We start from the raw sequence: 27,256 nt of genomic DNA, 5'->3' as shown, positions 1-27,256 counted from the left end.
CCGGCCGCGAGCCGCCGCTGCCTCTCGGAGCGGCCTCGGGCCCGCGCCGGAGCGATCACACCCCGTTCCCCCCGCTCCGCCGCCCCGGGGAGGCGGGCGCTGCAGCCCCCGGTCGTTCTCCGGGCCGCCGCTGGCTGCCGGGGCCGGGGGCCGGAGCGGCGGGAGCGGCTGACGGGGCCGGGTGCGCTCCGCGGAGCAGAGCGTGGGCCGGGTGAGAGCTGGGAGTTGCCGGCACCTGCCGGGTGTGAGCCGAGAGCCGCGGCCGCGGGGGCCGATCCCTGCGGCAGCGGCGCGGGGGTTGCTGTGGGTCCGGGCCGGGGCCGAGCCCCGCTGGTTCTGCGGGTTGTGTGTGTCTCTCGTTATGAGAGACGTTGGGTACGATGGGGCTTTGGCGTCCACCGGGCAGGCAGCCGCCGAACCCGGCTGCTCTGGGGCTTTTCCAAGCTGCTCTTTGCCGAGGTCTCCAGAGGACGAAGGTGAGAAGTGGCAGAGACCCATGGGCCTCCTGGGCCACCAGCTCATTCTCCTTCCTTCCTCTGACAGCTGTGTCTACCTCTGTCTTCATTGTGGCCATCCTCATCCTGCTGCTGCTCCTCTACCACCGAGACCCCACGTGCTGCCAGTTCCTCTGCTCCTGCCGCTTCTTCCGGACCCCCAGCCAGTATGTGAGTGTCCTCCCTGCCCTGCTGCCTGCCCTGGCTGCCCCCACAGCCCTGGTTCCCTTGCACTGAGGTCTGTGAGGCTGTATCGCTCGGCTCACTGATGGATGTGGGATCTCTGAGCAGAGCCAGGCTCTGCCGCCTCCTCATTCCCACCTTACGCCAGAGATCCATCTGCCCAGCCTTACCTGGCTATGCTGTGGGTATAATACCTGCAAAGCCCAATGTCAGCAGGTTCCCCAGCTCCTCCTGCAGCTCAGGAGGGAGTTTCTTCCAGTCATGTGTGGGGTCAGACACTGCTTTACAGGGAAGGAGCCCAGCATGGAAAGGGGCTGGGAGCTCAGTGCAAAGGTAGACAAAGCCGCTTGCCTGGGTGCAGAGCTGTGAGACACAAAGCCCTTTCACTTGCATCTGTAATTTCCTGGGGCTGGCTTTCAAGTGGGGAAGCTGGTGATGGCAATAGAGCAGCGTGTTCAGCCAGCGCTGCCTTTGTGGCAGGGGCTGCCTGGGGAAAGCTCAGTCTCCAAAGCTGAGGGGAGGGCTGTGGGTACTGCTCCACAGTCCCTGGGAGAAGAGGGGACATCCAGCCCTGATTTGTGCCACAAAAGGCAAATCTCATAGTCCAGCACAGGCTGTGAAGTCTCCAGTGGGAATGGCCTGTGGGTATCTCCTGCCTGCTTCACTACCTCAGCCTCTCTCCCCATCTTGCTCTATGGCAGGTGTGGGGCAGAGGCTTGGCCCTGCAGACCTGCTCCCCAGGGCATATGGTATGTGTCGTGAGCTGTGGAGCCTTCACTGTGCCAGGGCTGGGCTGTGGGATGGGTGGTTCAAGGAGAAGGCACTGGCTTGCCTTTAGCAAAGGGCTGTGTGGACAGATGGAAGTGGATGCAAAGGATTGTATATGGAAAGAGCACATCTCTGGGCTGTATTTCCATCAGAAACAGCAGAGTGGTGGTAGTGGTGAGAGGCAGCTTTCATGCGGGTGTAGCTGTGCTGGGTTTGCTCAGCAGTTGTTGCCACTTGCCCAGGCAGCCGAGTGCCTGCAACTTCCAGCACTGAGCTGCTGGCACAAACCACTCCTCGGGTGTTAAGAGCAGAAGTCAATCTGCAGTTCGTGGGCCTCCTCCCTGCCATCCCTGTGTGCTCTGCGAGTCTCTGGGCTAAAAAGAAAAAGCAGTAACATTTCTGCTGGCAGAGGTGGGCTTTCCTGAGGGTGAGGAATGGCCCACGGCCCCAGTCCTGCCCTGAGGGGCTGTGCCCCATGAGAGATCTTTGCTCACAGTTGCTCAACATCTTGACAGGGAATCAAGATGAGACAGGTGGGGAACAGAACAGCACTTGCCCTGCAGGTTTGCTTGCTACACTACCTCGGTTGATAAGAGTTTACCAGTGCTGTAACCCTGAGCATGTGACAGAGCTCTAACCTAGCTAGCAGAACAGCTGGGTTGGTTGTGTTCACCCCAAAAGAGTCTGAATGAAAGCCTGTGCCCAGGCTGCCATCTCGCTGCCTGCATGGGCCCTGCACGGCCCGCTGAGGATGCTGTCAGCAAACAGGGATTGTGGCTTTGCTCATGTCCTCACCTTGTCACAGGAGCGGCCCCCACCGTACTTCAGCAGCAGCCAGCGGCTGGTGGGTGCCCCGAGCGGCGCGGCGCGGCTGGAGAGCGCAGCCGAGAACCCCGGCCTGCAGGTGATGGAAGGGCCCCAGAGGGAGCTGGGGATGGCACCCAAGGGACTGTGGTTATGGGGATGGGAAGGGGGGGCTGGACGGAGACAGCAACTTTGAGGCATGCTGCTTGTATGTAAAAACCAAGGGGAAGTCGTGGGGGAAGGGATATTGCAGAGGACCCCCCGGCACCCTGAGATGTTTGTGCATGAAGTGCCAGGCAGATCCCTCAGGCTGGGATCCCCTGTTGTAATCACCTCCTGGGAGGCAGGATTTCCTCTGTGTGTCTGAGCAAGGACACGCACCACTTTGAACCCTGAAATATCTTGAGGTGGCACCGGGCCATGAACTTCCATGCCATTTCCCTTCTGGGCTGGGCGTTTCTTTAGGGAGATGAGCTGTTCTGCGTGGGCTCCCCCAGCAGCTACCAGCTCCCTGCCTGGGAGCAGTCCCACCTGCCCAGCTATGAGAGCGTGCGGAAGAAAGACCGCCAGCGGGAAATCCATCAGATGATCGCCGACAGGTTCGGGCTGTGGGCAGAGCCTTCCCAGGAGGTGAGCTCTCCTTCCCCTGCACCATCAGGTCCCTCTCTGGGTCTTGTTCAGCGATTTGCATTAGAAACGGACTCTGTTCTCTGCAATTGCTCTTCTCTGATAGCTGTTATCTCTGGGAAGGGCACGGAGCGTAGCAGGAGGCTGTTGCTCACAGCTCTGCTGGTTAACCACACAGCTCTGCCACGAGGCAGGGCAGGGTGGATCGTTGGCTCAGTACAAGTCCAAGGTGGCAAGGGTATTTTCCCATTTGTAAGGCTTCCACAGTTTCTTGCTTTATTGTATCTGCAGGATATCTCTGGGAGGCCCCTTGCTGCTGCTATTATTACTGTTGTTATTATTGCTTATTTACAGGCAGGAGGCTTCTGCCTGTTACAGCAGTTCAGATGTGTGCTCCTATGATAGCACCTGACAAACAGGTCTCCCCCAGAGATGACTCTTAAACAAAGAGACCTCATGGACTAAAGCAGAACAGAAAAGCTTGAACCCCTAAAGGTTCATGGACTTAACTGGATTTTCAGTTCTTAAAAGTGTATCATAAAATCTGCCATAGCTGGCACTGTAACTAATACCTGCCCTGAAACCAGAATGCTGAGGGCACAGCCTCAGAGACAGGTAGCTGAGGAACTGCAGTGGGGGTCCTTCCACAATGTCCCTGTGCTGCTCCTGTCACTTGTTCCAGGGAGAAATCTGGCCCAGCTCTGCTAAAATAAATGCCATGGCAGCCCAGGGCTTCTCCTGTGGATTTCTGCCGTGCCATGGTGCTGAGCGCTCGTCTTCCCAGCATCCATGGCCCAGCAGCCTCTGCTGCTCAGAGGGCTGCAGGAATTCCATTCCAAGCTGGTGGTGGCTGTGAGCCTTGTCATCTGCTCTGTAAGAGGAGGTGGGGTAACTCCTGGTTATTTCTGATCAGCTGTAATGCTATTCCTCTCTCCTCCGTAGATGCCGCCTCCCTACGAGCGTGCTCTGAGGCATCCTCTGGCTTTCTCAGGATCAGTGATCAGCTCAGAGACCTTGGACAGACGTGGTGTACCAGACCCTTTCCAGGCCCCTCTCAGCTACCAGACTCAGCGAAACACAGCAGTGTGAGGCCTCAGTGTGCTGCTGCTTCCCCTGGTGCCAGTGACAGAAGTGCCTGTGACAGCGCTGTCGGCCACAGGGAACGGCCAAACGTCAGCCCTTCACCCCTCAGCCGTGGTGCGGGGGGCTCAGCCTGCCGGCCAGGACCATCCCTCCTGCAGCACAAGCACAACCACAGAGCCAGCACCAGGCACCATGCTCCAAACAGGGACGTCTGACACTGCTTTGGCCAATGTCCCGTTACCAAAGGCGAGGGACCAGCTGCTGCTTCCACACCAGGGCAAAGCCAAGGTGAAGGTCTCCTCTGGGCAGCTGGTGTATTGCACCTCTGTGAGGAAAGCCCTGCCAGCTGCACCAAGGACTGGGCAGGGTTCCTGCTCTGCTGCTTCACTGATTCCTTGGGTTATAAAACATTTTACTTGATGGCTGTCTTGGCTGCCAGGTGGAAACCTCACCTGTGAGCAGCAGGATGACTGCATCAGAGCACAGCACTGGTCCTCAGGGAGTAAAAGCAATTCTGTACAGACTGCAGATGGAAGGCTCAGCTCTGGGGGTTGGCATCTGCTCTACACTAACACCCACCACCAAGGTGAACTGTGTGTGCAAGCTGGGAAAAGAGAACCACAGACAAAAGAGCTGGTGAGCTCCATGAATAACATAAACCCAATGTGGACACGTGTGGCTGGCCCCGTCTACCTGGTCATCTGCAGAGCAGCCAGTCGAATCATCCTCACACCACCCATTCTGATACCCTGTTTTCTACAGAGCCAACTTTACAAAGCTGCAGATAAAGTGAGATCAGTTTAGCTACAGGGCATTGAGGCTCCTTTCTTTCGAGCAATATGAACTCGAAAATGTGACGGAATGACTCAAAGACCAAAGGATAAGTCTTTTGGGTTATGGCTTTATGATATACCTCCAGCTGCCGAGCTTCAAATACCACCCCATCCTCATGCATCTTACCAGGCACTCTAAAGTGAGTCATGAGTTAGCTTTTTGAGTGGGAACTTGCCTCAGATGGCCAGTAAATGGAATGCTGTCAGGTATTTGAGTTAATCACTGAGGTGAGTTAAAAGGAAGGAAAAATCATCATTCCTGGGATGCAGCAGTAGGTGCAAGCAGAAAGAGATCTGTCCTCTCCTGCAGAATTAAGGTACAAATATAACAGTAATGTCTGAAGATGAGTAAGAATAGAAGGAATTATTCTAAATGATTGCAGAGAGAACTCATGCCGTGGGCACAAGGGAAGAGGATCTCCCACGGGAGGCAGCTCCAGCTACTCCCTGGACACAAATAACACGTTCTATGAACAGCCAAGCCCTCAGCAGCCCCACCACATTTATTACACACTTACAAACGTGGGCAGGTAAGCCCAGTGCCTCAACACTGACTCCACGTGCTTTAGGAGTGAGAAAACAAAGTCCTACGCTGGTATCTCCTGAGACAGATATTGCTGTCCTTGGATGCCAGTCCAATGGGAGTGGTTACTCCGTGAGGCACGATGCTCAGAGCATGCTGACGAGTTTAAAGCTTCCTACTTCTGTGGTAGGGATAACATTGATGAAGGTTTTGTACAGGATGGCTCCTTTGGGCAGGCGGCAGATCACCTCCCTGCTCTCGGTGCTGCGGGGCAGAGGTACATAAACCTCTTTGGTGTACCTCACAATCCCATCCTCCAGGGCGTACAGTGTCTTGTTCCGGCCCATCCCCACCTGGAAGAGGATGAAGAGTCTTTAAGAAAGGCTGGAGGTTCCACCACAAAAGCAGATCTGACCATTGGTCTGATATCCTGGCTTCAACAGCATCTGTTGCTTTGTATTTTAAAATAAAACCATGCTACTTGCTTCCAGAGACTGGTATGCAATGGTGCTCAGCACAGGGGAGGAGACAGCACTTCCACCCTGAAGCACAAGCCCCCCCTTAGGTGTCTGGGGACATCCAGAACTCACAGACCTTTCCTGAGTCACACAGACACAGGTGACAAACTACCAGGTCATGAAACCCAATGTCAGGATTATATAGGGAAGAGCATAAAGAAGGAGCATGAAAGAGAGGAGACACTGACTGTGGAACTGGAACAGAAGAGACAGGAAAAACTTACATGAGCCCCTGGATGCCAGCGTATCAACCTCTGTGTGGCCAAAATGTTGCCTGCATGCACAAATTCACCTGCAACAGAACAAGAGAGTCAGGCTGCAGAGAAACAGCTCCCCAAAGCCATGGCAGAACACAAATGGTTCCAGGACTTACAAACCCCATCTTTCTGTGGGAATTTTCTATGGAAAAAACCCCATGCTGTTATCAGGAAATAAAGGGCAATTGAAATATGATGGAAAAAAGCAATTCTAGTCTTTAAAGAGATTATTTCTAGGGTAAAAGGCATTTTCTGGTTGCTAAAGGCATTTGTTTTATTACCTTTTCCATCACTATGTTTCCATCAGCAAAGCCAATACTTATTAAACTCTCAGCTGCAAGAATCTGTACTTTGTCTTCTGCTAAGCCTCATAATTCTCCCCTTTGTAAACACTGCAAATGCCCAGCTTTCCAGCACAGCATGGGGGGAAAAGTGCAGTGGAGTGATGAGGTGTCCCACAGAGTACCCAGCGAGGCAACAGCAGGAGCAAAGTACATTTTCTGTAGGCAGTGTCAGCTGGTGGGCCCACCTGGGAGGGAGGCTGACTCAGCCTGCCCTCCATCACGGGCCTTCACTGAACCTCCCCTTCCCTTTCTCTTGGCAGAGGGCCCTGGTCACCTCCTACTGAAACGCTCAACAACTCACAACCATGCTGGGGGAGAAGCTGTGAAGAACCCACTGAAACCCAAAGAAGACTCAGCAGATCCTCAGACCCACCTTCCACTTTTTTGAATCCGTAGCGTTTCCCAGGGCTGCGGCCACCTAAATTTTTTGTGCTGCCTCCACTTTTCTTAGAAGCACATCTGACAGCAACCAGGCTTGTTGGGGGAGTGCTCAGAACTACGTGGGGAGCAACAACAACAACGTCAGCTGAGGAAAAAAAAGCTGTTCTGTTTTCAGGGTTAAAGGATGTCAGTTAAAACAGGCTTTAAAACTAAAGGCAAAAGAACCACAGAATCTCCAAGGCTGGAAGGGACCTTGAAAGATCATCCAGTCCAACCCCCCCTGCCAGAGCAGCTCACACAGGAACCCATCCAGGTGGGTTTGAATGTCTCTAGAGAAGGAGACTCCCCAGCCCATCTGGGCAGCCACTTTCCGTGCTCCCTCACCCTGCAGAAGTTTTTCCTTGTGTTTCTCTGGAACCTCTCATGTTCCAGCTTGTACCTGCTGCCCCTTGTCCTGTCATTGGCCATCACTGAGAACAGCCTGGCTCCATCCTCCTGGCACCCACCCTTTATATAAGGGGTCAAAAAAATAAAGTACTTCCAAGATAAACCAAATTAGACAACCATAGCCTAAGCCCCCTGCAAAGAGGCCATGTCTCAAGTACTGCTGCTGCCCAGGGAGGAGTAATGCCAATAATAATGGACATGCACAAATCCCTGCTTCAGTGAGGCCTTGTAAAATGAGGTACAGAGGTCACCAGTTGCTGTGGGTTGGCCTTATATTACTTTGAGAGAAGACACAGTGTATTCTCTGTTTCAGTTTCCCCTTTGATCAAATGACACTTACTTAACACAGGGATATTTACAACTCTTAGAAGTGTGGAGACTCCAGGACAACACATAAATTTAGAATTACTGTCCTGAACACACCAATTGAAGCATTTTGTGCAAATCCTTGAGTTGCAATCGGACAAATCAAGGAAAAAAATAAAAGCCTCTGGCACACAAAATGTCATTCACACCACAAACTAAAGACACTGGCTGGTTTTCTGATCAAGAGAGCTGACACTCTTGTGAACTCTGTTAAAAATGATTGAGATATATTTAGTTCTTAACAATCTCTTCAGTACTTCCTTTCATGTAGGCAATGAAAGTTTTTCTGAATCCCTCTATTTAGCCTCCTAAGAAGCAGTTTAGTATGGAGGAGTGGTTATCACAGCCTTGTTGTTTCCTTACCCTGAGTAAAACCACTGGATTAATTTAATCTTAATTATACCACCATGGATACTCAGTGAGCTAGAAATGTTATCAGGAAATAAGGGTAATTACTCTATAAAGAACCATTAATTTCAGGAGCTTATCCATTACGTAGAAGCTCTGAGGCTTGACAAACTAGAGGGAAGCAGGGAAAGATGAACCAGAGCTACAGTTTCATATACTCAAATTCTACAAAGTTAGAGCCCAATTAAAGAAACAACCCTCCCAAGAGGTTAGATTCCAGGGTCAGATTTTGTGTTGCATGGAAGAAGTTTGCTAATAAAACAAATGGATCTCAAAATGCCAGGCACGTGGGAAAAAGCAGTTACCTAGAGAAGCCCGAGGCAGAGATCTGCAACATGACTGAAGTCATATTGGGAAACTTCACAATTCTGATGTCCCACCAAGGAAACCATGAGCGTATTTCTGCCTGTAACACTCCTAGACTAAAAACAAGGGATTTTTAAAGCCTATCGCACTGCCCTGAGAGCAGCACCCCTCGCAAATGAACTTTGACGTTCCAAAGATGAGGTTTTTTTTCACTATGAGGACAATCAAAGCTTGTGCAGCCCTCATCCCTGGAGATTTTCGAGTCCAGAAAGCTTAGAGCCCTCAGCAGCTCCGTCCCACCTCAGAGCTGACCCAAGTTTCAGCAGGTTACACCACAAACCACCCCCCCGAGGCCTCTTCCCCGCCTGAAGGACACCGCGATCCGGCAGCGCTAAGGCCTGACAACCCGCCCATTTCACCACAGCACCGCCTCACAGCCGAAGGGGGAGAGGCGAAAGCTTCGAGCTACCGACAAGTGACGCTCCCCGGGACACCCCTTCCCCACAGCCCGCGGAGGAGGGTGAATCTGAGGGTGGGAATAACACCCCCTTCACTCACACAACCGCCCCAGCGCCGCCATGTTTCCCCTCACAGCGTCACTTCCTCCTCTGAGAGGGGGGCGGTGGGCGGGCGTGAGGGTGCGCGAGGCGGGCGGCGATTGGTCCGAACGCGCGCGGCCGCGCGCGTTCGGACCAATCGCCGCCCGCCTCGCGCGCGTTTCGTCCAATCGCGACGCGCGCTTGAGCTTCCCCCTCACCCCGGCGCCTGAGGGGAGAGAAAAGGCGGGATGGCGGAGAGCGGGATGGCGGAGAGCGGGATGGGGTCTGAGGAGAGCGGTGAGGAGGAGCTGCCCAGCTTAGCGGCCCTCTTACAGCCACCGCCCGGAGTGTTGGGCTGCCGGCAGTCCTCACCTCCCTCTCCCAAACCGGGAAATTCGGCGGGGGTAGTTGTGATGGTGAGCAGTGGAAGCGAAGAGGAAGATGAGGACTTGGTGGAGGTCGTTCCGTTGTCTGAGAGGATCAAAAGGAAGGTGGAAGCAAAGAGGGATGCGGTTTGTGGTGGGGATGTGGATTGTGGCAGCCTGCTGGCATCCTGCAGAGAGAGAACGTGGGAAGACCCCGTGTCGGCTGGAGCTGTGTCTTGTGGCAGCCCAGATGGCACAAGTGATGCTGAGAGGCCCTCCGTGTGCCCACTGCCAGCTTCTCAGACTGAGCACACAGGCCGGAATGGTAGGCCTCTGGTAAGGGAAGCAAGCCCTGAAACATCACCTGCTGCCAAGAAGAGAAAATATAGTCGGAAGGAAAAGGAGGCAATCAGCCAGGCTATGTGTCAGAGGAGGAAGGAACGAGATGCACGGAGAAGGGAACAGGAGCAGGAAAAAGAGAGAAAGAGGGCTCTTGCCAAAATGCTGAAAGCTCAGCGACCAGGGGAGTGCCAGAAATACATAACAGCGGTGCTAGATCCAGGTACTTGTTCTCACAGCCTGCATCTGCCTTGTATTGACTGTCAGCTCTCGCTGTGGAGACCTGACCCATACCCTCATTTCAGCTCTCTTACAGGTAGAAGGTGGTGGACAGATCCTTAGTGCTTTGCAGGCTGCAAATTATTCCTGTGTGGTTGAGAGTCAGGCTGTACCCTGCAGCATCAGCTGGAGGAGAAAGGTTGTGTCTTGTCAGGTGTGTGAGCAAAATCTCAGTGTTCTTGCCCTTTTCTGCCTCTCTTATTGACCCTCATTAGTAATTGTATTTAGCAACCCAAGCAATGCCCTCAACTTTCTCCCTGCCTCAGAAGTCAGAGTGGGAGCACTGGTTTGTGTGAATTAGACTGTTGGTCTGACTGTTTCCCTATCTGGACAGGTAGAAGAAGGAGACAAATGGACAGAAGAACCAAATGTTCTGGTTCTGCTTCATCTGGAAGAGTTTTTGTCCATGATTCACAACTACAAACAAGTGAGAGCATTTATGTCTTTTGTGCTCTTGAACATGCCTTGCTGTAAGGGTGGTGTTGGTCGTCTCTCTTCTGGCAGAAGGGTTTTTAATGTGGGATGGAGCCATGGTTTCAGTAACCCAGAAAGCAGGTCTTAGAAACCATTCAGGGATTAAAACCACTTGAGTTCTATAATGCAAAGTCCTGACAAACATTCTTGCCTAGTTACAAGTGTTTCACAGATTTTTGAAGAGGAAAAGGTGTCAGATCAAGTGGGATTATTTATTTCTTTCTTCTGTAACTTCATATGAGGTCAAGTACAGCCTGCTTGCCCCTGGAGAGCTGGGTGAACAGACTTTCATCTGCAGAACTGGAGCCATAGATTGCTGCCTTGCATGTGTACCTCAGAATGGTTTAGCTTCGTTTTTCTGTTGGATCTTTGCAGGAGGCCCAGGGTTGTACAGAAGGACATAAGGAAACTCTAGAGAGCTACGTGGTTCATGTGATGGAGAAAATACCTGGGAAGATTCTGGCACTGGCAGTAGTTGGAGTAGAAAATTACTTCAGGTTAAACTTTTTTCCTCCCCTTCAAACATTTCTGTGTTGTCTCTGACCTCAGAAAAAATGCCATAGGCATTGACATGAATTCCTAGCAAAGACTGGTGCATAAGAGCTATTCCCACTCAGAACTAGTCCACTGGTGTTACAGAAAAACAAGCAAAGGTCCATCCATCCTGTCACTGCAGTGAACAGTGGGAAACACCCGGAAAAGAGCACAAACTCTGTCTCCCTTTACTCTTAGGCCTCTCAGAGTTCAGCCCAAAAAGAAACTGCACCAGGCAGCAGCAAGTGGAAAGCAGGAAGAGAAACAGGGAAAGCAGAGGAAAAGGGAAGTGAAGGGTTCTGGCCTGGAGATAACCAGAATGGATGTGGAAGAAGTGAGTACCTGCAAAGCAGGGATGCAGACATCAGATCTTGTTGCCTGACATTGTTTGAGCATTTGACCCAATCACATACTTTCTTGGGCAAAGGGGATTCAGCCTTCATCAGTCCAGGGCTCCTTGAGTTCAGTTCCCCACTGCCCAGGTGCCTGACTTCCACCTCAATCCCAATGTCAGTCTCAACCAGTCTCACATTTCATGTCCTCTTGGCAACACACGAGTGCTGCCCTGGGCTAGGTGGCCTGTCTGCCACAGAGCTTGTTGCTGAGACACTGTGGCAGCTGAAAAGGAAACAAACTGGTACCAACCAGCAGGAGACAGGTTGCCCTTAAATACTTCAGAGCCTTAAATGAACTGTTCCCCAAATGGGGAGAGGGTTGATGTTCTCCCATAGCAAGATATTGTGACCCCTTTTGTTTTTCCTCAGATGAGTGGGGTTTGATGCAAGAAGATTAATTGTTCCATTTGTTGTTTGCAATGATGTTCACAGGCCATGATAGATCTGCAGCTGTGCCAAAAAGTCCAAGTCAACTTGTTTGAGAGTTGTGAGGAGCTTGGAGAATTTGCCACCATGTTCACAAAAGCTGTTGCTGAAGCACCGTTCAAGTGAGTACACTGATGAGGTTTGGTCATGCTGCACTTTCACGGTGACAGAGGAGGGAACAACAGGCCTGTGACTGCAGCACAGGGTTGGTTCTTGGAAACTGATGGCCTGCCTGGGGAGAGGTTAGAACAGACCCTCATTTCCCATTGGAGTCTTGACATCAAGCAAAGCTCTTGTTCTCAGCACAATTTTAGGAGTGGGATGAGAATACCAATAGGATTGGGCTCTTATAGCACCAGCTTTTCTTCTTCAGCATGTAACCAAGAGAGACATTACAGAGAATCAACCACTTAGCTGCTGACACTGATACAGAGGGACAGCAGCATGCTGCACAGCCCTAGCTAAGAAAGCCATCTTGTGTAGTCTGACACAATCCTGGCATTCCTATCACAGCAGCTGCTGTGTTTTGCATCTCGGCCGTGAGAAGAGGTGAGATGTCATTAAAAATGACATGTAAAAGTGGTTGATCGTGGTTGACAGAAAGTGCTTTCTTGTTTACCACTTTGTATGCGTGTTGCCTTCTGTCAGGATTGCTCCCAAGTGCAGGATTGTTTCTTTTTTCAGTGGGAAATCTGGATCTTAGGGAACTTGGAAATGCACATAGAGAAAATGAGGTTTAATTTTTAGCATTTACGTTGATGACAATGGTGTCTGTAACAGCACGAGGTGAGAAACAGCTTGTGCCTTCTCCAGCTACGTGACAGCAGATGCAGGATCAGGATTGTCTTCACAGCCTCACTGACTCATTTGCTTTCCCACCCTTTGCTCTCCCTAGGCGAGAGCGAGAGAAGACAGGCTTCTCTTTCTACTTGGATAAGAAATGGTGTGGAGGGGTGAAGGTGGATCCTTCTGGAAAGGGGCTCTTGGAAGTCTGGAAGAGGCAGATACAACAATTCAACCGGGTCAGCAGTGAGATGGCTGAGGCTATTGTGTCTGCCTACCCTTCTCCTCAGCTTCTGGTCCAGGTGAGGATGCCTCAGGCTTACTGAGCACAGTGTGCAGACATACAAACAACATAAGGAGTGGAAGAAATCATTTAACTGGCATGAAGTTTGAAACATGGCTCTGTCTGAGCTGGCTAGTAAGGTAGGGAAGGAAGTGATTCCTTGGCACTCATTGCCTTGGCTATGGGGAGCAGACAGCCCAAGGAGCAGTACTGCTGCTGCACCAGCCTGTGAGGGGTTGAGCAGCCACAGATGCATACCTTTCATTTTTTGTTTTGAGCCATGAATGCAAATGGATAACAGTGCTTTTCCTTTGTGTTGTTTTTAGGCCTACAGCAGATGCTCCTCAGAGCAGGAGAGGGAAGACATGCTGGCCAACATCCTTGTGCACCGTGGTGAGGGTGTGACAGCCACTGCCCGGCGGGTTGGGCCAGAGCTCTCCCGGCGCATCTACCTGCAGATGACTTCCCACGACCCTGACCTCTATTTGGATTCAATTGTGTAGCTGCATGGCACAAGGATTTTACTGATTGTGTGCGAAGATGTGCTTAGGTAACATTCACTGATCCTAATTGAAAGACTTAAAGCACATTTAGACTTTATTGTGGCAGAAGGAAGGTTGGATAAAATGGCTGAAAATGGGGAGCTTACACAATAAATATGGTGAATATCTATAAGAGCAGGAGTTGGGCATGGGACAGCACTTGACAGTTCCTTTTAGTTGTCTTCCTATAAAATAAATACTTTTGAATAATAATGAGTTTTGCTTCTTAGCATGCCATCTAGAATACAGACAGGGATGTCATCTGTTTGAAAGGAACACTGCTAGGGGTTATCTTGTCTCCAGAGTGAAAATTCCTAATGGTAAAGGCACATGGTGCTGCTCACCCAGAACCTGCTCTAGTGAGGTAGAAGAATTCACCTCACAAAACAGACTCAGTTTTGTGCTGTGGCAGATGGGAATGAGTAAGACTAACTTTCAGCTATAAATTTAGCCCTGATTCAGTCTCCAGACAGCTTAATCTATAGTGGGTCTTGAAATCTGATTATAAGCACTGGAATTATGAGGCCTAAACAGTTGGCAGAAAAGGCTTTTCTTTTAATTAGACTGGGGAAAACACTGGCCTGTCCACACAGCCATTAGCACTTGTATACACACAAGGACAAATGAGGGCTTTTGGGATAGCAGCACTTACCAAGACGAGGGCTGAGAGTGAATGAAACTGTGCCCAGAGTGTGGAATTCACCTTTTGGACCTTTGCTGCCTCTGGTGACAAAAACCACCTGCCCCTCTGCCAGCCCCAGACACCCAGCAGGAGCCCTTGCCTGACCAGGAGCACACTTGTGAGCTGAACCTATCAATCTTGTGAGCCTCTCATCTGGGAACTGAGGCAGCACTCTCCTAGATGGCAAAGCAGATGCTGTCAGGAATGTCTGCAGAGGGGAAATGTCGCTTTGACTACTGTTTGCTGAGTTTCTGAACATTTCTGGATAGTAAGACAAGACCTCTTAAGGAATGTGATGAGTTAGATGCCTAAATCTGTTTCAGGGAAGCTTAGAAAACATTTATACTGCTAAGCCAGAGCCAGGCAGCCCGTCCTTCCCTTCATGTGACACCCTTGCTGTCACATTTTTCTGCATGGTATGCAGGGAACCGCAGTCTCGTCACCAGGTTACAAAAGGGATGGTGTGCAGCTTCAGTAATGACCTTGGTGTGAAATGCTACAGATTATTTCCTCGTGGCACTGCTCTCACCAGCAACAACCTCAAGGATGAGAAGAGGGGGAGTGATTCTGGTGACTGATGTGAGTTGTCTCAGTGGAGTCTGGAGCGTGGATATTCCCTGAAACCTCTACTTGTCTGCTTCAGTTTAGAACTACAAAGCCCTTCAGGCTCTGACCAACTTCTGTTTGCTTTTCTCTGTAAGGAAACAGATAAATAATTTGCAGGTCTTTGCCCAGCCGGGTTTTCTTTGGGTGCAAACCTCCAAACCCCCCAGCCTTGCCCAGAGCCCCCAGGCCAAGCCCTTTGCTCCAGCCTGCAATGCTGCCACAGCGCCACCCAGCGCTGCCTGCCACCGCTGCAGCTGGCAACTGGCCCACTGTCCGTCCCTAGGTGTCAGACACCCCCCTCTTGTTGCAGACACAAACCCAACCTGCAGACTGGCCAGTCCCCCTCCCCACGCTGCAGCCACTTTGTTGGTACTAGCTGGTTAAAATTAACATCCTCAGCAATCACTCGGGGCTGTTTCTAAAAGACTGAATTAAGATGAAAAGTGCATTTCAACATAAACACCCCGTTCAGACAAACTGCTGTGAAAACTCTTGTATTGAAAATTTTCAGCTCCTTTCCATAGTACATCAGCTTCTTCACTCCGACACACAGACACGCAGCCATCCTACACCTGGTAATTGGCCCTGGAGAAGGCCTGAATGTATCATTCCCATACAGCTGTATCACTGATTTTAGCAGGAATAGAAATGAGAGCAAGGAATGGGCATGTATTAAAAACCTTGTACCTCCAGGTCTGAGCTCAGCTACCCCGATAACACAAGGGCTTGTCTGTTCTGCTCCTACAGCCTGGCAGCTTTCTGCATCTCACAATCTAGGTAACCATCCCTTGGAGGCAAGTTTAACAAGTTTAGGGGAACGAGGGCAAATAATGGGAGTTACAGGCCAACTGCAAAACATGCACAGCAAAGCTGATCTGAACAATAACTCTGCGTGGAGTGGACCAGCAAACCAGTGCTGGCTGATCGAAAGCAGTTCCATCAGAACACAATTCCATAGGAATTCTGGCTGTGTAGATGGTGGAGGGAGATGCTGACGAAGCAAGTGCCCGTCCAGGACAATCACTGCTGCGAGTTCTGTTGTAGCATGTTCTGCAGGGTTTTGTGGTTTTGCAGAGCGGCGACCACGTCCTCGTAGAGAGTGTTGACGCTGATGCACAGAGGCTGGTGGCGCAGCTCCGTCAGCTTGCAGGCGGCCAGGGCACAGAGGAGGCACAGCAGCACCAGGAGCAGGACCCGCAGCACCGAGCGCGACCAGGAGGCTTTGTGCCGGGGAGGCTGAGGGGCACGAGAGCTGGAGGCAGGCTCTGTAACAGCAACGTTTCCAGGACAGAGCATAAGGAATTCATCAAACACCCTGAACAGCCTGCACTCAGGAATGAGCTGCTCAGGTAAGGTAACTTGGCCTGTGCTGTAGTTGTCGTTTGTCTTGAATTTCCATCCCTTAACTCTGGTTAATAAACGTGTGGGATCTAACTGCTCTGGGTGAAACGTGTCAGAGTTCATGTCACAGGCTTCATGCAGAGGGTGTAACACACCTCTGTGTGGCACAAGAGCTGGTTTTGCACATCTAGTTCAGTTAAAATGAGGGGAGGGTCATTCTCAGGAGCAGCTACAGACCCTTTAGAATCCAGTTGCTGGACAGTTTAGTGGGAGCAGAGCTGAAGGGGAAAGGGTGCAGCCACACAGCTCAATACAAGTCCTACAGGGCCCTCCCTACTCCTCCCATCTCCCAGTACTTCGGCTGCATAAAAGCAAATCTGGCAGCATCAAAATGTGATAGAGACGAAGTCTGATGTAATCCCACCCAAACCAGATACTACTTACTTCGGGTCTGCACCGTTTCCTTTTTAGTTTTCTTCTCCACCTCCTGCTTTGCAGCTTTCTGAGCGTCATACTCCCGTCGTCTGCGTTCCTTTTCCTCTGCCTTCTCCCGCTTCCTCAGCTCTCTCTCTTGAGCCTCCTTTGCTCGCTGTTCTGCCTCACGCTTCTTCTCCATTTCTGGGGATTAATAGGAAGTTGTTTCCTTTAATGCAAAGGGTTGTCATTGCCTCCTTATTAGCTGCTTGTCTGTTCCCAATGGGAGTGAGGAAGCCAAATGATTATCCTCTTTTTTTATCTTTGCTCGGGTTTTTTTTAACATTACACACCTTGCATTTTGCTGCCTCAGAATTAGGTTTCCCTTAAAATAAACCCTGTGCTCTTCTTTCACATGTTTTATAGGTAACCTATAGCACGTTATACCTAGAGATCTAACTATAGTTCAGGCAAGAAATGGCATAGTTACCCTCTGCTACCTTTCTCCCTCCTGCTCTTCTACCCTGGAGTCCTCCAGATTTTGATAGTTACAAGTATTTGTTAGATGGCAATGGGTATGTAAGAGATCCTGAGGGCTCTCTGTGCTTACCTCGCTCTGCCTGGAGCTTCCGCTGCCGTTGCCGATCCTGCTCGGACTGGATCGCTTTCATGTGCTGCAGCACCTTCAGGGCCCAAGAAAACAAGCTGAGGTCTCTGGAGGCTGCCCACCAGCCCCAGCTTACCCTTTTGGGCACAGCTCTGAAGGGAAAGAGAGCTTGCACCTTCCTGCCTGAATCTTTGGGGTTGAGAAACAGATCTTTCTGTTAAAAACCAAACTGGTGTGACACAGAGGATCACAGAATGCTTCCATTTCCCTGGGCCTATAAGTTTGCCAGAGCTTTTCCAGAGATAACAGGTCTATAAAACCCTAGACGTGGTTTATTTTGTCTGAGTGTGCCTCCACTTGCTTGGCAACCTGCATTTAGTCCTTTCTTAACTCCATAATGGGAGAGAAGGCCACTCAGCCCAGTGTTTGCCCTCAATGGACACAGAGCAGTGAAGTCAGCGCAGCAAACACCACCTCACCGGCTTGCTGAGCAAAAGGAACCACTGCCAGCAAAGCCAAGGAAGACAAAAGGATAAAGAAAAAAGAATAGGAGCAGATTTCTTACCTTGACAGCAGCCTGTTTACACTGCTTTTCATCCAGACAGTCGCCTGCTACTTTAGCCAGGACAGGATCCAGGGGATTGTCCTTCAGATCCAGCCACTTCAGGTTCTGCAGGAAGGAACAATAAAGCAGAGCTGTAAGGGCACAGTAGTCTTGCAATTATTTAAGAGATCCAAAGCCGAAGCAAAGAACGACTTTGTTTTCACATGTATGAAACGGGCATGGGCAGAGACACTGTCAGTAGACAACTTCCACTGAGCTGCGGTGCAGAGCCAGATGAATTTTGGAGCAGGTAGTCAGCAGGATGGATCCTTTACCAGAGAAACCGACTTGAGAAGGATCACAAGACCCTGGGCTGCATCCCAAAGCTTTACGTAACCAGCCAGCAGAAAGTTTTACCTTGAGCTGTGCAAAGCTGACAGGCAGAGTGACCAAACGGTTGTTGAGGAGGTCCAGGTGCTGCAGATTGACCAGGCGGCCGAAGTCCAGGGGCAGCTGTTGGAGCCGGTTTTTACTCAAATCCAGTTTCACCAGGTGCATCAAACTGCAGAAATCTGACTGAAACCCAAACAAACCCCAGAAAAAGCTTCTCAGCACCTTTCTGGAGGAACCTCAGCAGATAGTATGTGGAGGCACCTCACATAACCCCCAAACCCTTAACTTCCTACAGAATGGTGATGGAGAAAAACCACTCTCCTCCTTTGCCTCAAAAGATGGAGACGGAACACAGCAGGACAGCCGAGACACACACACTGATGAGGTGATACAACAGAAACAAGCCTGAGTCTCCTCTGCTCATGCAAAGGGTCTTTATACCCCATGGGGACCCTCTGGCAGGAAGAGACCACAACCTTCACGCAGTGCAATGCTTTGCCCTCTCCTGCCTCGGCCAAAACCAGCAGCAGCAGCACTGAGCCGTGGCTGCCAGCAGAGCCACGCAGCCACCACAGAGTGAGCGCAGCACCGGTTCCAAACCTCCCGCTGAGCCTTTCCTCAAGCACTAATCTGCTGGAAAGATTTCCCAGCGGACTCATCCCCACAAGGGCTCTCTGGCTCCTTACCGGCAAGGAAATGAGGTTGTTGCAGGACAAATCCAGCACAGTAGCTTTCGGAAGAGCGGCCTGGAAGAGGTACAAAGCACCAAATCAGCACCGAGGTGCCACCTGCTCGTTCTGCCTCGGCCTCTGCAGCTTCTCCCGCCTCGCTCCGTCCAGCCCCTGCCTCCGAGGTCACGTCACACCTTGATCGCTGGGTCTAAAAGCAGCACTTCACCCCGAAATGGACGCGAAGCCCTCCTCTGCTGCTCTGAGTAACAGCAGCCCGAGTGGCGAACGCACCAGCGCACGGGGCTCCCCTTCCCAGGCACCGCCCCGGCCCCGCGGCTGCGGCCCCGGCCCCACCGCGCGGCCCCGCGGGCCGGACGCTCACCAGCTCCCGGACCGGCACTTCGTTCAGGTCGCAAAGGCTCAGGTCCAGCTCGTTACCGTCCAGCTTGTCCTTCAGGCTCGGCCCCTTCCCGCCGCCCCGCGACATGGCCGCCGGTGCCGCCGGGGTCCCCCCAGAGCCAAGCGGAGGGGTCGCGGGGAGGGGGGGGCGGAGCGCTGCGGCCGGCCCGGAGCCGCCACACACTTCCGCGGCCACGTCCGCGAGCGGCCCGCCAGCCGCGGGCACAGCGCCCCCTGCCGGCCCGGGGCGGGACACGGCGCTCGGCCCTCCCCGGAGCGCCGCCGTGTAACGGCCAGCAGTGCCAGCCTGGGTCAGCTACTCCGTGAGGCAAGCGGATGGCAGCGCCGCGGCCCCTCGATGGGCTCTGTGAGGAGTGCTGGGCTCCTGCCCTGGCCTGTCACACCACCGTGTGCTGGGCTCCCGCCCTGCACTGTCACACCACCGTGTGCTGGGCTCCAGCCTTGCACTGTCACACCACCGTGTGCTGGGCTCCTGCCTTGCACTGTCACACCACCGTGTGCTGGGCTCCCGCCCTGGCCTGTCACACCACCGTGTGCTGGGCTCCTGCCTTGCACTGTCACACCACCGTGTGCTGGGCTCCTGCCTTGCACTGTCACACCACCGTGTGCTGGGCTCCTGCCCTGGCCTGTCACACCACCGTGTGCTGGGCTCCCGCCCTGCACTGTCACACCACCGTGTGCTGGGCTCCCGCCCTGCACTGTCACACCACCATGTGCTGGGCTCCCGCCCTGCACTGTCACACCACCGTGTGCTGGGCTCCTGCCTTGCACTGTCACACCACCGTGTGCTGGGCTCCAGCCTTGCACTGTCACACCACCGTGTGCTGGGCTCCAGCCCTGGCCTGTCACACCACCGTGTGCTGGGCTCCAGCCTTGCACTGTCACACCACCGTGTGCTGGGCTCCTGCCCTGGCCTGTCACACCACCATGTGCTGGGCTCCAGCCTTGCACTGTCACACCACCGTGTGCTGGGCTCCAGCCCTGGCCTGTCACACCACCGTGTGCTGGGCTCCCGCCCTGCACTGTCACACCACCGTGTGCTGGGCTCCAGCCTTGCACTGTCACACCACTGTGTGCTGGGCTCCTGCCCTGGCCTGTCACACCACCGTGTGCTGGGCTCCCGCCTTGCACTGTCACACCACTGTGTGCTGGGCTCCTGCCCTGGCCTGTCACACCACCGTGTGCTGGGCTCCCGCCTTGCACTGTCACACCACTGTGTGCTGGGCTCCTGCCCTGGCCTGTCACACCACCGTGTGCTGGGCTCCCGCCTTGCACTGTCACACCACCGTGTGCTGGGCTCCTGCCATGGCCTGTCACACCACCGTGTGCTGGGCTCCTGCCTTGCACTGTCACACCACCGTGTGCTGGGCTCCCGCCCTGCACTGTCACACCACCGTGTGCTGGGCTCCAGCCCTGGCCTGTCACACCACCGTGTGCTGGGCTCCCGCCTTGCACTGTCACACCACCGTGTGCTGGGCTCCTGCCCTGGCCTGTCACACCACCGTGTGCTGGGCTCCTGCCCTGGCCTGTCACACCACCGTGTGCTGGGCTCCTGCCTTGCACTGTCACACCACCGTGTGCTGGGCTCCTGCCCTTGCACTGTCACACCACCGTGTCCCTCGTGTCACTGTGAGGAATGTGCAGTGGCTGTTCCTGCTCAGACCCAGCACCCCGGTGCTGCAGGAGCAGAGCACTCTCATCTCGACCAACCCGCTGTGGAGAAAGTCAGCAAAAGAGAAAAGGAGCCTGGGGCAGAGCCAAATTAGTATTACCCAGTAATGAGATTACAGTGAGGACTAACCTTGAATTTTTCCCTACACAACTTGTGATGTAGAGGACTTTGAAAAGGTGTTTTAACCCCTCCAGTGCAACTACCCTGTGGGTGCTCTGGTGTGTTTTGAAGTTGCTTTTAGGTCTCTTCCAACACTCAGAGATCTGCATTAGCTCAGCACAGAGGGAACCGAGATCATGGAAGTCTCTGAACAAAGGCCCCCCAAAACAGCAAGCAGGGATTTGCCTCACAGAAAGAGAAACAAGATCTACCTGAGGTTAACATGCTCTTGTCCAGGAGATGACAGAGGTTTCTTGGAGCAGGTTATTGCTCCTCCAAAGGTGAGATAAAATTACAGAGCTCATGTTTAAGAAGAGTACAAGAATCTCTCCCATCCCTCAGCTTTTCGTAACAAGCTTGAGAGGGCAAGGAAAGGCTGGAGGACAACCTGCTGCAGGGTCAAGGACACCTCACCTTGTCAGATCTCCTGGCACAACATGGACACCAAGGGAGGCAGCTGGTTGCCTGAGCCATGCATTACCCTGTGGCACCAAGGGACTCGTGTGAGGTGCCGTGCAGCTTCACAGCCCACTGCTCCCTTCCCCGGCTGGAAGGCACCGTGCACAGCCCCGCTCCTGAGGGAGAAACCTGAGGGAAGCTCTGGGAACCCAAGCAGGACCCTCTGGCCTTTGTCCAGACAGTGCTGCAGAGGCTGAAATCTGCCCTTTGGGGTTTGCATGGTTCTTTGCTGTTAGTGGAACGAAATGAGGGTGTAGGTCCGTTACAAAACCTACCTGCTGACTTGTGATTAAGGCAGACTTTCTGTGTTAGAAAGAAATGATACCTTAGTCAATGGTGTGGGAGGCATTACTGGTTCAGCCTGCCTTGGCTCTGGCAATGTCAAGGTCACATTAGCTTCTGCACAGCTCTTGGTTTAATACCCAACTGGGATTCACCTTGTAGGCCAATGGTTGGAATGTGGGAAGATCAAACTGAAAGTCAGCTTGATTTCTGTTTATTCAAAGTGAGGGAGCTTGCAGCCAATACACTGGGCTTTGTGGGGGTTTTTTTGTCTGTAGTTACACAACAGTGAGCACACTGATGTTCCTGCAAGACAGCCAGAGATAATTGCTCTGTGCTGACACAATGGAAGGATAACTTCAGGCCACAAATGTTGTACAGCCTTACATTGTCTGCAGAAATGCATAAACCCACTGAGCTACTGATGTCATAGAATCATCTGATGTGTATGTAGATAGAGGCACCCATGCATGTGTAAAGAGACTTTGAACCTCCACGAGACTGACAAACTATAGCATGGGGCACATTTGCATGTTTGTTAGAGGAAGGCTGCAAGAACATTAGTAAGGAGAAGGGAGCAGCACCTGCCAAGGGAAGTGGGATCAGCACTGTCCATCTTATCCTGAGATCTTGATCCTTGCTGGGGATTCATTCTGGAGGCACGAGCTGGCCATGGCAGCAAGGAGCTGGAGACCATTCCCAGACCCTTTGCAGACCTCTGCCCTGCCTCACCCAGCATTCCCTCTGCAGCCACCACCAAGTTTTAATCATTTCAAAGACAAAACCAACCCTTCTCCTGCCAAAGAAGACACCTATAGGTTTGGTCACCTATGCCACCAAACATACTCCTTGTGAACAAGACATACAAGAAGATCCTTCCTGCTTCTAAACCCAAGTGTCTAACACCAGAGTTCTGGCTGCAGGTGGTATTTCACTGTGTGGCTGTGTTATGAGCACATTAATGGCTTTAGTGTCAGAAATGGACTATTCTGAGGCTGATACCAATGCCCTTGTTCTTCAGCACCATCGTGCATGAGGTGACACAGACACACTGTGTCCAAATAGATTGAACTCTAGCTTCTACCCATGCAGAGCTACAGAACAGCAGCCAGCGATCACCCAGCAGGTCAGTGGCTGAGCCAGGAATAGCTCACAGTATGTCTTAAAATTAGACTTCAAACCTCCATTGACTATTTGTTTAATGCCTACATGGTATTTAAAAGACATAGACTGTTTTCTGGGCTCAAATTTATCCCCCAGGCCTTCCACAAAGATTAAGTTGCTTTTGGCCATTGCTGCAGGCAAAGAAACTCCTTTCAGTCTCAGCACAGCTGCAGTGGAGCTCAGCACTCCCTGCCCATGCCTCTGCCCTTAGCTGAGAGGATAGCTTTCTGGAGCTGCTCTGCACTTCTGTCTGGTCTCTCCTTCTCCCCTAAAAGGGCATGGGCAGCCACAGAATGCCTAAACCTCATGATGAGATAGTGACTGTGGAAACTCATTAAGGGCTGGAAATCCATTAACTACTCACAAGGCTCAGGCAACATGCAATGCAGATGGCAAGAAGTGGAGGCGAGGGATAGTGATGACCTTGCACCAAAGTCCACCTCAGCTAGAGCTTGGGGCTTGTTTGGGGTGCATGAGAAGGCTGGGATGGCCAGAACAAAGCTGATGAGGCAGGCTGTAAAAGAGACATGGGGTGGGGAGGGGGACACACACTCTTGGGAAGGGATCTAGCAGATGCCTCGAGGGCTCTGTGCCCCCAGCGATGTGCGGGGGCAATCCCCCCCTCTGCCTGCCCTGAGCCCCATCCCCGCACGCCCCGCTGCTGGTGGCCGGGCAGGCTGCTCGTCTCCTCCCCTGCCCGGCCCGCGGACAGCCCTGGCGCCGAGGGGAGCGGGAGCAGGGGCGGAAGCGGGGCCGGGGCGGGCCGCCGAGCGCACCGCCCCCGCGTATAGAGCGGCGGGTCCGGCCGGGCCGTGCCGGGCCGGGCTGGGCTGGGCTGTCGGGCGCTGCCGCCGCCCCGCAGGCACGGCCATGGCCACGGGCCGGTTGGCAGCGCTGCCCCGCCGCGGGCTGCTCCTCCTGCGCCGGGCGGGCCGGCCCACAGCCCCGCTGGGCAGGTAGGGACGGGGCTGGAGGGGACGGAGTGTGTGCGGAAAGGGGTTGGACTATGGGGAGTGGGGGGCTGTGGGAGCAGAGGATGAGAGGCTGAAGGGCACGGAGGTTATAGGGCCAGGGATGGGGGCTCTAGGGGACAGAGGCCACGTGTGACATATGGCACGGGGCTATGGGGCAGCTGCAGAGGGGTACGTGTCTCCAGCCAGGTGAGTGATCACATGCAGAGAGGGCAGGTGTGTTGCTGTCCTTTGGCTCTCCTAAAACCCCTCCAAAGTGGTAGAAGACAGGCTGCATTCCCTGGGTCTGCCCCTCTGGCGTGGGAGGGGACAAGGGCCAGGGACGACCCCTGCACAGCTTATGGAGGGATGTGAGCGTGTGCCACAGCTCCATCCTTGTTATAGTAATGTGAAATATATCATGCAGCTTCTCTCTTCTCTTTCAGTGTTCTGGCTTGTGGGCTTCAATGGGCAGTGTTCCCGTCCTCGTGGGGTGCTCCAGCAGGTCCAGGGCACTGAGGAGCTCTGGGGTTTGGAGGGATCAGGCCATTTCTCTTGGAGCAAGGCCAGTTCTCTCGGAGCCACCTCTCGGAGCAAGTTCATGGGAAAGAACAGCAATAGGAAAGCAACTGACTCTGGGAAAAGCTTTGGAGGATTAGTTGATATTCAGAGCCTGATATCAAGAAGTACAACTTCCAGAGAGCAGCTCCTCCGAAGCTGTGGGGAGCAGCCTTGGTTTTTCCACATGCAAGGTCTGGGAGTTTCTTTTCAGCTGTGCTGAGATTAGGAGTGAGTGGCTGAAGCCCATGTGTGTATCTGGGACCAAGACTGATGTGTTGGAATCCATTCTTAGGAAGCGGGATCAGAAGGGAAGCATGACAAAGAGTTCACTGCAATTTGGACTCCAGCCCAGAATTAAAACCGAGGAGTAGGAACACAAAAGACTTGGAGCAAAAGACCATGTATTTAGAGTAAATTATTTCTAGTAACATTATTCAAAAGTTTTACTTAAATTCTGCTGCTAGCATGAAGCAGTGTTTATCCTTTTGGCAGGAAGAGTACAGAGGGGGGCAAGTTGCAGTGGAAAATGCAACCAAAAAGTCTGCTGCAGTGAGTCTGAAAGCTCTGGGGACTTAATCTTTCCTCAAACCAAACAAAGACAGTAATGAGAACCTGGTTAACTCTTTAGTCAACACAGTTGTTTTAGAGTGAAGAAGTGGTAAGGACAGAACACAGCAGGGATAGCTTTCACCACCCTTTTGTTGCAGTTGTGTTACCTAAAAGACCTCAAAGCTCTTTGGGGAGAGAAGCTCCTGAGAGAAGTCCATGAACAAAGGAATTGGCTGGGCAGTCCATGAACCTCTCTTAGTATGACCTCTGCATCTGGGATGGTTCCCAAGCCCTGGGAGGGCAGGACCTTTCCCTCACATCCAGAAAGGATGACACCACAAACCAGGTCAATGACCTTCCTAGCAACAGAGCAGAAGCTTGTGTGCTGGTCACAGGGGACAGGAGGTTACACTGCTGCCTCTGCCTCCTGTTCATCTCTCATCCCTTCTGATAAGTTCAATAGGGACTAGTGAGGAGTTAAAGGTGAAAAATGAAGCTGGTTATCTTATGTCAACAACTATGAAACATTAGTTGGGGCTGTTCAGAGATAAATACAAAGAGCCCTAGGATTGCTGGAGAGTGTTTGCTTCCCTCTGTTTCTGCTTGCTGAGCTGCCAGCAGCCACTGCTAGCCCGAGACGTGGCTGGGGATGCTTTTCCTCAGTGCTCTGATGTTTCTCCCTTGAGTTGTGCTGATGAACTCCAGCTTTACGGGGTTTTGCCAGGAGTGCTGAAGCTGGTCTGTGCAGGCACTGCAAGCTCCCATGCTGTTGGAATGCCTTACCAACAGAAGGCATGTGCTGTTTCGGAGCCATGTTTAACAGTCTCTGCTGAACCCCAAAAGCAAGCAGAGTTTATTTGCTCTCTGGCTGAGGCAGCGAAATGAGAGCTCCTTTAAGATCAGACTATTGGTCTTGTTTTACCTCCAGCAGTACTAGATGCTTCAGAGGAAGAGATGGAGGGTGAACTACTTGTTTTATGTAACAAAGATGAACAAAAATATGATTTCAAAGTCATTTGGACTCTTTCTTCATAGAGGTCTCTTGATACATTCTTTCAGATCAGATGTATACACTTGCTGTTGGTTATAGGCAGGAAGGAAACCAACCTTACATTGTTTCCAGCATGATGCTACAGATAATATGTCTTGTACCAGCCTCATTCCTCCCATTCCTGACCCTCAGTGCTCCCAGCAGCCTGCTGTGTTTTATCCCACACCCTTCACTTCTCCAGAGATAAGCGAGACAGAAATACTGAAGCACATGTGCAGATCAGACCAGAATTCAGGGACCTCAAAATAGATGATAACTATGAATTTTACTTTTCTTAATGTATTTGAAGTAAGTGCTTTGAGAGGAGTTAGTGACTCTGGGTTATGAGCCTGAGGTGCCTTAGGCCCTAGTGTCAAAGCTACTGATGCTTTCATTACAAGATGTGAATGCTTGGGACTCTCGAGAACAAGCTGTGCATGTTTTCATACCATGAGGGGAACCAGCAGTATTTTCACAGTGTTTTGGAGTGTAGGGTTTTGTAAAACTATCTTTTGCTTCTCTTTGATGCACTTTCATCCGTATTTGGGGGTAGAGAGGAAGCTGTAGCCGTGAAGAATGGAGGTGGAACTGTCACTTGGCTCTGGCTCTGCATTTAGTCTGAAAGTCAGGTTCCTGTGGGGTCAGTGAAACCCTTTGGCTCTTTGGCCCTGGGGAAAAAAAAATAAGAGCAAGACCAGAAAGAATGCTCTGTTTAGTGTGTTGCCAAGACATGTCAGTGTAAAACATCACCCTTTTCATCATCAGTGCAGGGTTGTGCAAGTACCTGTTGAAGGCTGACTGCAGAGAGCAGGAGTCTGTTTCAGATGAACATTTCAGATTTTGATTTAGATTTTCTCACAAGCTGAGTTTTCTAGTAGTTTTTCCTTCCCTCTCCAGTCTCTTTTGTGGTGTGGTTTTCTTATTTATTTCTCTGTTGCAGTAGAACAATGTCTTGCACCTGGTTTTTCTACCAGTGCTTCCTTTACTTGGTATCCCCAGAAGGGATACCATGAAATGGTCCATGGAGTGCCTGTCCTTACGTGCTCCCACTCCAGCCCAGTGTGGAGCCTGCTCAGCTCCCAGTGACCCTTGAGACGGCACTCAGGGAAAGTGCTCTTGTGCAAGCAGCTCAGCAGCTGCCCTCTGGCCATCCCAGCCCTTCTGGGGCTGTGGGAGTGAGCAGGAACCTCTCTGTGCCTCAACTGGCAAGAGCAGAGCAGAGAGTTTAGAGACAGACTCTGCTGAAACCAGAGCTGACTTGGCTTTAGGGGGAAGTGGGTGTGATCCCTTCTGTTAAGTGTTTTTGCAGACATCCTGCATGAGCAGCTTATCTCAGAGCACCCTGCAGCTATGGGACAGGGGCTTCTCCAGTTGCTGGATCAACCAGTGGCCATGGCAGTGGCTTTTAGTGCTTTCCCAGGAGCCTTCATCCTTCCCTTAGGGAGAAGTTT

At 52.2% G+C, this 27,256-nt stretch overlaps 4 protein-coding genes across 5 annotated transcripts in view; 2 read left to right on the top strand and 2 right to left on the bottom strand.

Moving 5' to 3' along the window:
• Nucleotides 1–4,840: 4,840 nt before the first annotated feature.
• Nucleotides 4,841–8,939, bottom strand: MRPL27 (mitochondrial ribosomal protein L27). Its single transcript, XM_010210324.2, has 4 exons — nucleotides 8,901–8,939; nucleotides 6,808–6,930; nucleotides 6,058–6,125; nucleotides 4,841–5,668 (listed from the first exon to the last, which is right to left on the bottom strand). The coding sequence occupies exons 1-4, from the start codon at nucleotides 8,920–8,922 to the stop codon at nucleotides 5,462–5,464; spliced, it is 420 nt and encodes a 139-aa protein (XP_010208626.1). The 5' UTR covers nucleotides 8,923–8,939; the 3' UTR covers nucleotides 4,841–5,461.
• A 176-nt stretch (nucleotides 8,940–9,115) lies between these two features.
• EME1 (essential meiotic structure-specific endonuclease 1) lies at nucleotides 9,116–13,461 on the top strand. Its single transcript, XM_062010882.1, has 8 exons — nucleotides 9,116–9,808; nucleotides 9,891–10,018; nucleotides 10,199–10,291; nucleotides 10,714–10,835; nucleotides 11,071–11,206; nucleotides 11,700–11,815; nucleotides 12,589–12,778; nucleotides 13,086–13,461. The coding sequence occupies exons 1-8, from the start codon at nucleotides 9,130–9,132 to the stop codon at nucleotides 13,260–13,262; spliced, it is 1,641 nt and encodes a 546-aa protein (XP_061866866.1). The 5' UTR covers nucleotides 9,116–9,129; the 3' UTR covers nucleotides 13,263–13,461.
• A 1,606-nt stretch (nucleotides 13,462–15,067) lies between these two features.
• Nucleotides 15,068–19,165, bottom strand: LRRC59 (leucine rich repeat containing 59). Its single transcript, XM_062010733.1, has 7 exons — nucleotides 18,942–19,165; nucleotides 18,575–18,634; nucleotides 17,913–18,071; nucleotides 17,517–17,621; nucleotides 16,955–17,027; nucleotides 16,375–16,548; nucleotides 15,068–15,854 (listed from the first exon to the last, which is right to left on the bottom strand). The coding sequence occupies exons 1-7, from the start codon at nucleotides 19,044–19,046 to the stop codon at nucleotides 15,610–15,612; spliced, it is 921 nt and encodes a 306-aa protein (XP_061866717.1). The 5' UTR covers nucleotides 19,047–19,165; the 3' UTR covers nucleotides 15,068–15,609.
• A 4,400-nt stretch (nucleotides 19,166–23,565) lies between these two features.
• The window catches only part of ACSF2 (acyl-CoA synthetase family member 2), a 36,527-nt gene continuing 32,836 nt past the window's right edge, over nucleotides 23,566–27,256 (top strand). The window contains exon 1 of one of the 2 annotated variants that reach the window (XM_062011029.1): nucleotides 23,566–23,671. In XM_062011029.1, the coding sequence (XP_061867013.1) occupies nucleotides 23,586–23,671 (86 nt within the window). In that variant the 5' untranslated portion in view covers nucleotides 23,566–23,585. Of the gene's footprint in view, nucleotides 23,672–24,794; nucleotides 25,122–27,256 lie in introns of those variants that run through there. The other variant, XM_062011030.1, reaches the window with a different exon arrangement.

Source organism: Colius striatus, chromosome 18 (genome assembly GCF_028858725.1).
Source record: "Colius striatus isolate bColStr4 chromosome 18, bColStr4.1.hap1, whole genome shotgun sequence".
Taxonomy (NCBI): Eukaryota; Metazoa; Chordata; class Aves; order Coliiformes; family Coliidae; genus Colius; species Colius striatus.
Note: the sequence above shows the minus strand (reverse complement) of the source record. Positions and strands in the feature narration are given on the sequence as shown.

What these genes read in the sequence shown, in the direction of transcription:
- EME1 (XM_062010882.1), top strand. Translation starts at nt 9,130, where the DNA reads ATGGCGGAGAGCGGGATGGCGGAGAGCGGGATGGGGTCTGAGGAGAGC. An exon ending in CCAGAATGGATGTGGAAGAA is followed by an intron (nt 11,207 to 11,699) that starts GTGAGTACCTGC and finishes TGATGTTCACAG; the next exon opens with GCCATGATAGATCTGCAGCT. An exon ending in GTTGCTGAAGCACCGTTCAA is followed by an intron (nt 11,816 to 12,588) that starts GTGAGTACACTG and finishes TGCTCTCCCTAG; the next exon opens with GCGAGAGCGAGAGAAGACAG.
- LRRC59 (XM_062010733.1), bottom strand. Translation starts at nt 19,046, where the DNA reads ATGTCGCGGGGCGGCGGGAAGGGGCCGAGCCTGAAGGACAAGCTGGAC. An exon ending in ACAACCTCATTTCCTTGCCG is followed by an intron (nt 18,072 to 18,574) that starts GTAAGGAGCCAG and finishes TTTGGGTTTCAG; the next exon opens with TCAGATTTCTGCAGTTTGAT. An exon ending in GAAGCTCCAGGCAGAGCGAG is followed by an intron (nt 16,549 to 16,954) that starts GTAAGCACAGAG and finishes ATTAATCCCCAG; the next exon opens with AAATGGAGAAGAAGCGTGAG.
- MRPL27 (XM_010210324.2), bottom strand. Translation starts at nt 8,922, where the DNA reads ATGGCGGCGCTGGGGCGGTTGT. An exon ending in GGCGGCGCTGGGGCGGTTGT is followed by an intron (nt 6,931 to 8,900) that starts GTGAGTGAAGGG and finishes CTCCCCACGTAG; the next exon opens with TTCTGAGCACTCCCCCAACA. An exon ending in GCTGGCATCCAGGGGCTCAT is followed by an intron (nt 5,669 to 6,057) that starts GTAAGTTTTTCC and finishes ATCCTCTTCCAG; the next exon opens with GTGGGGATGGGCCGGAACAA.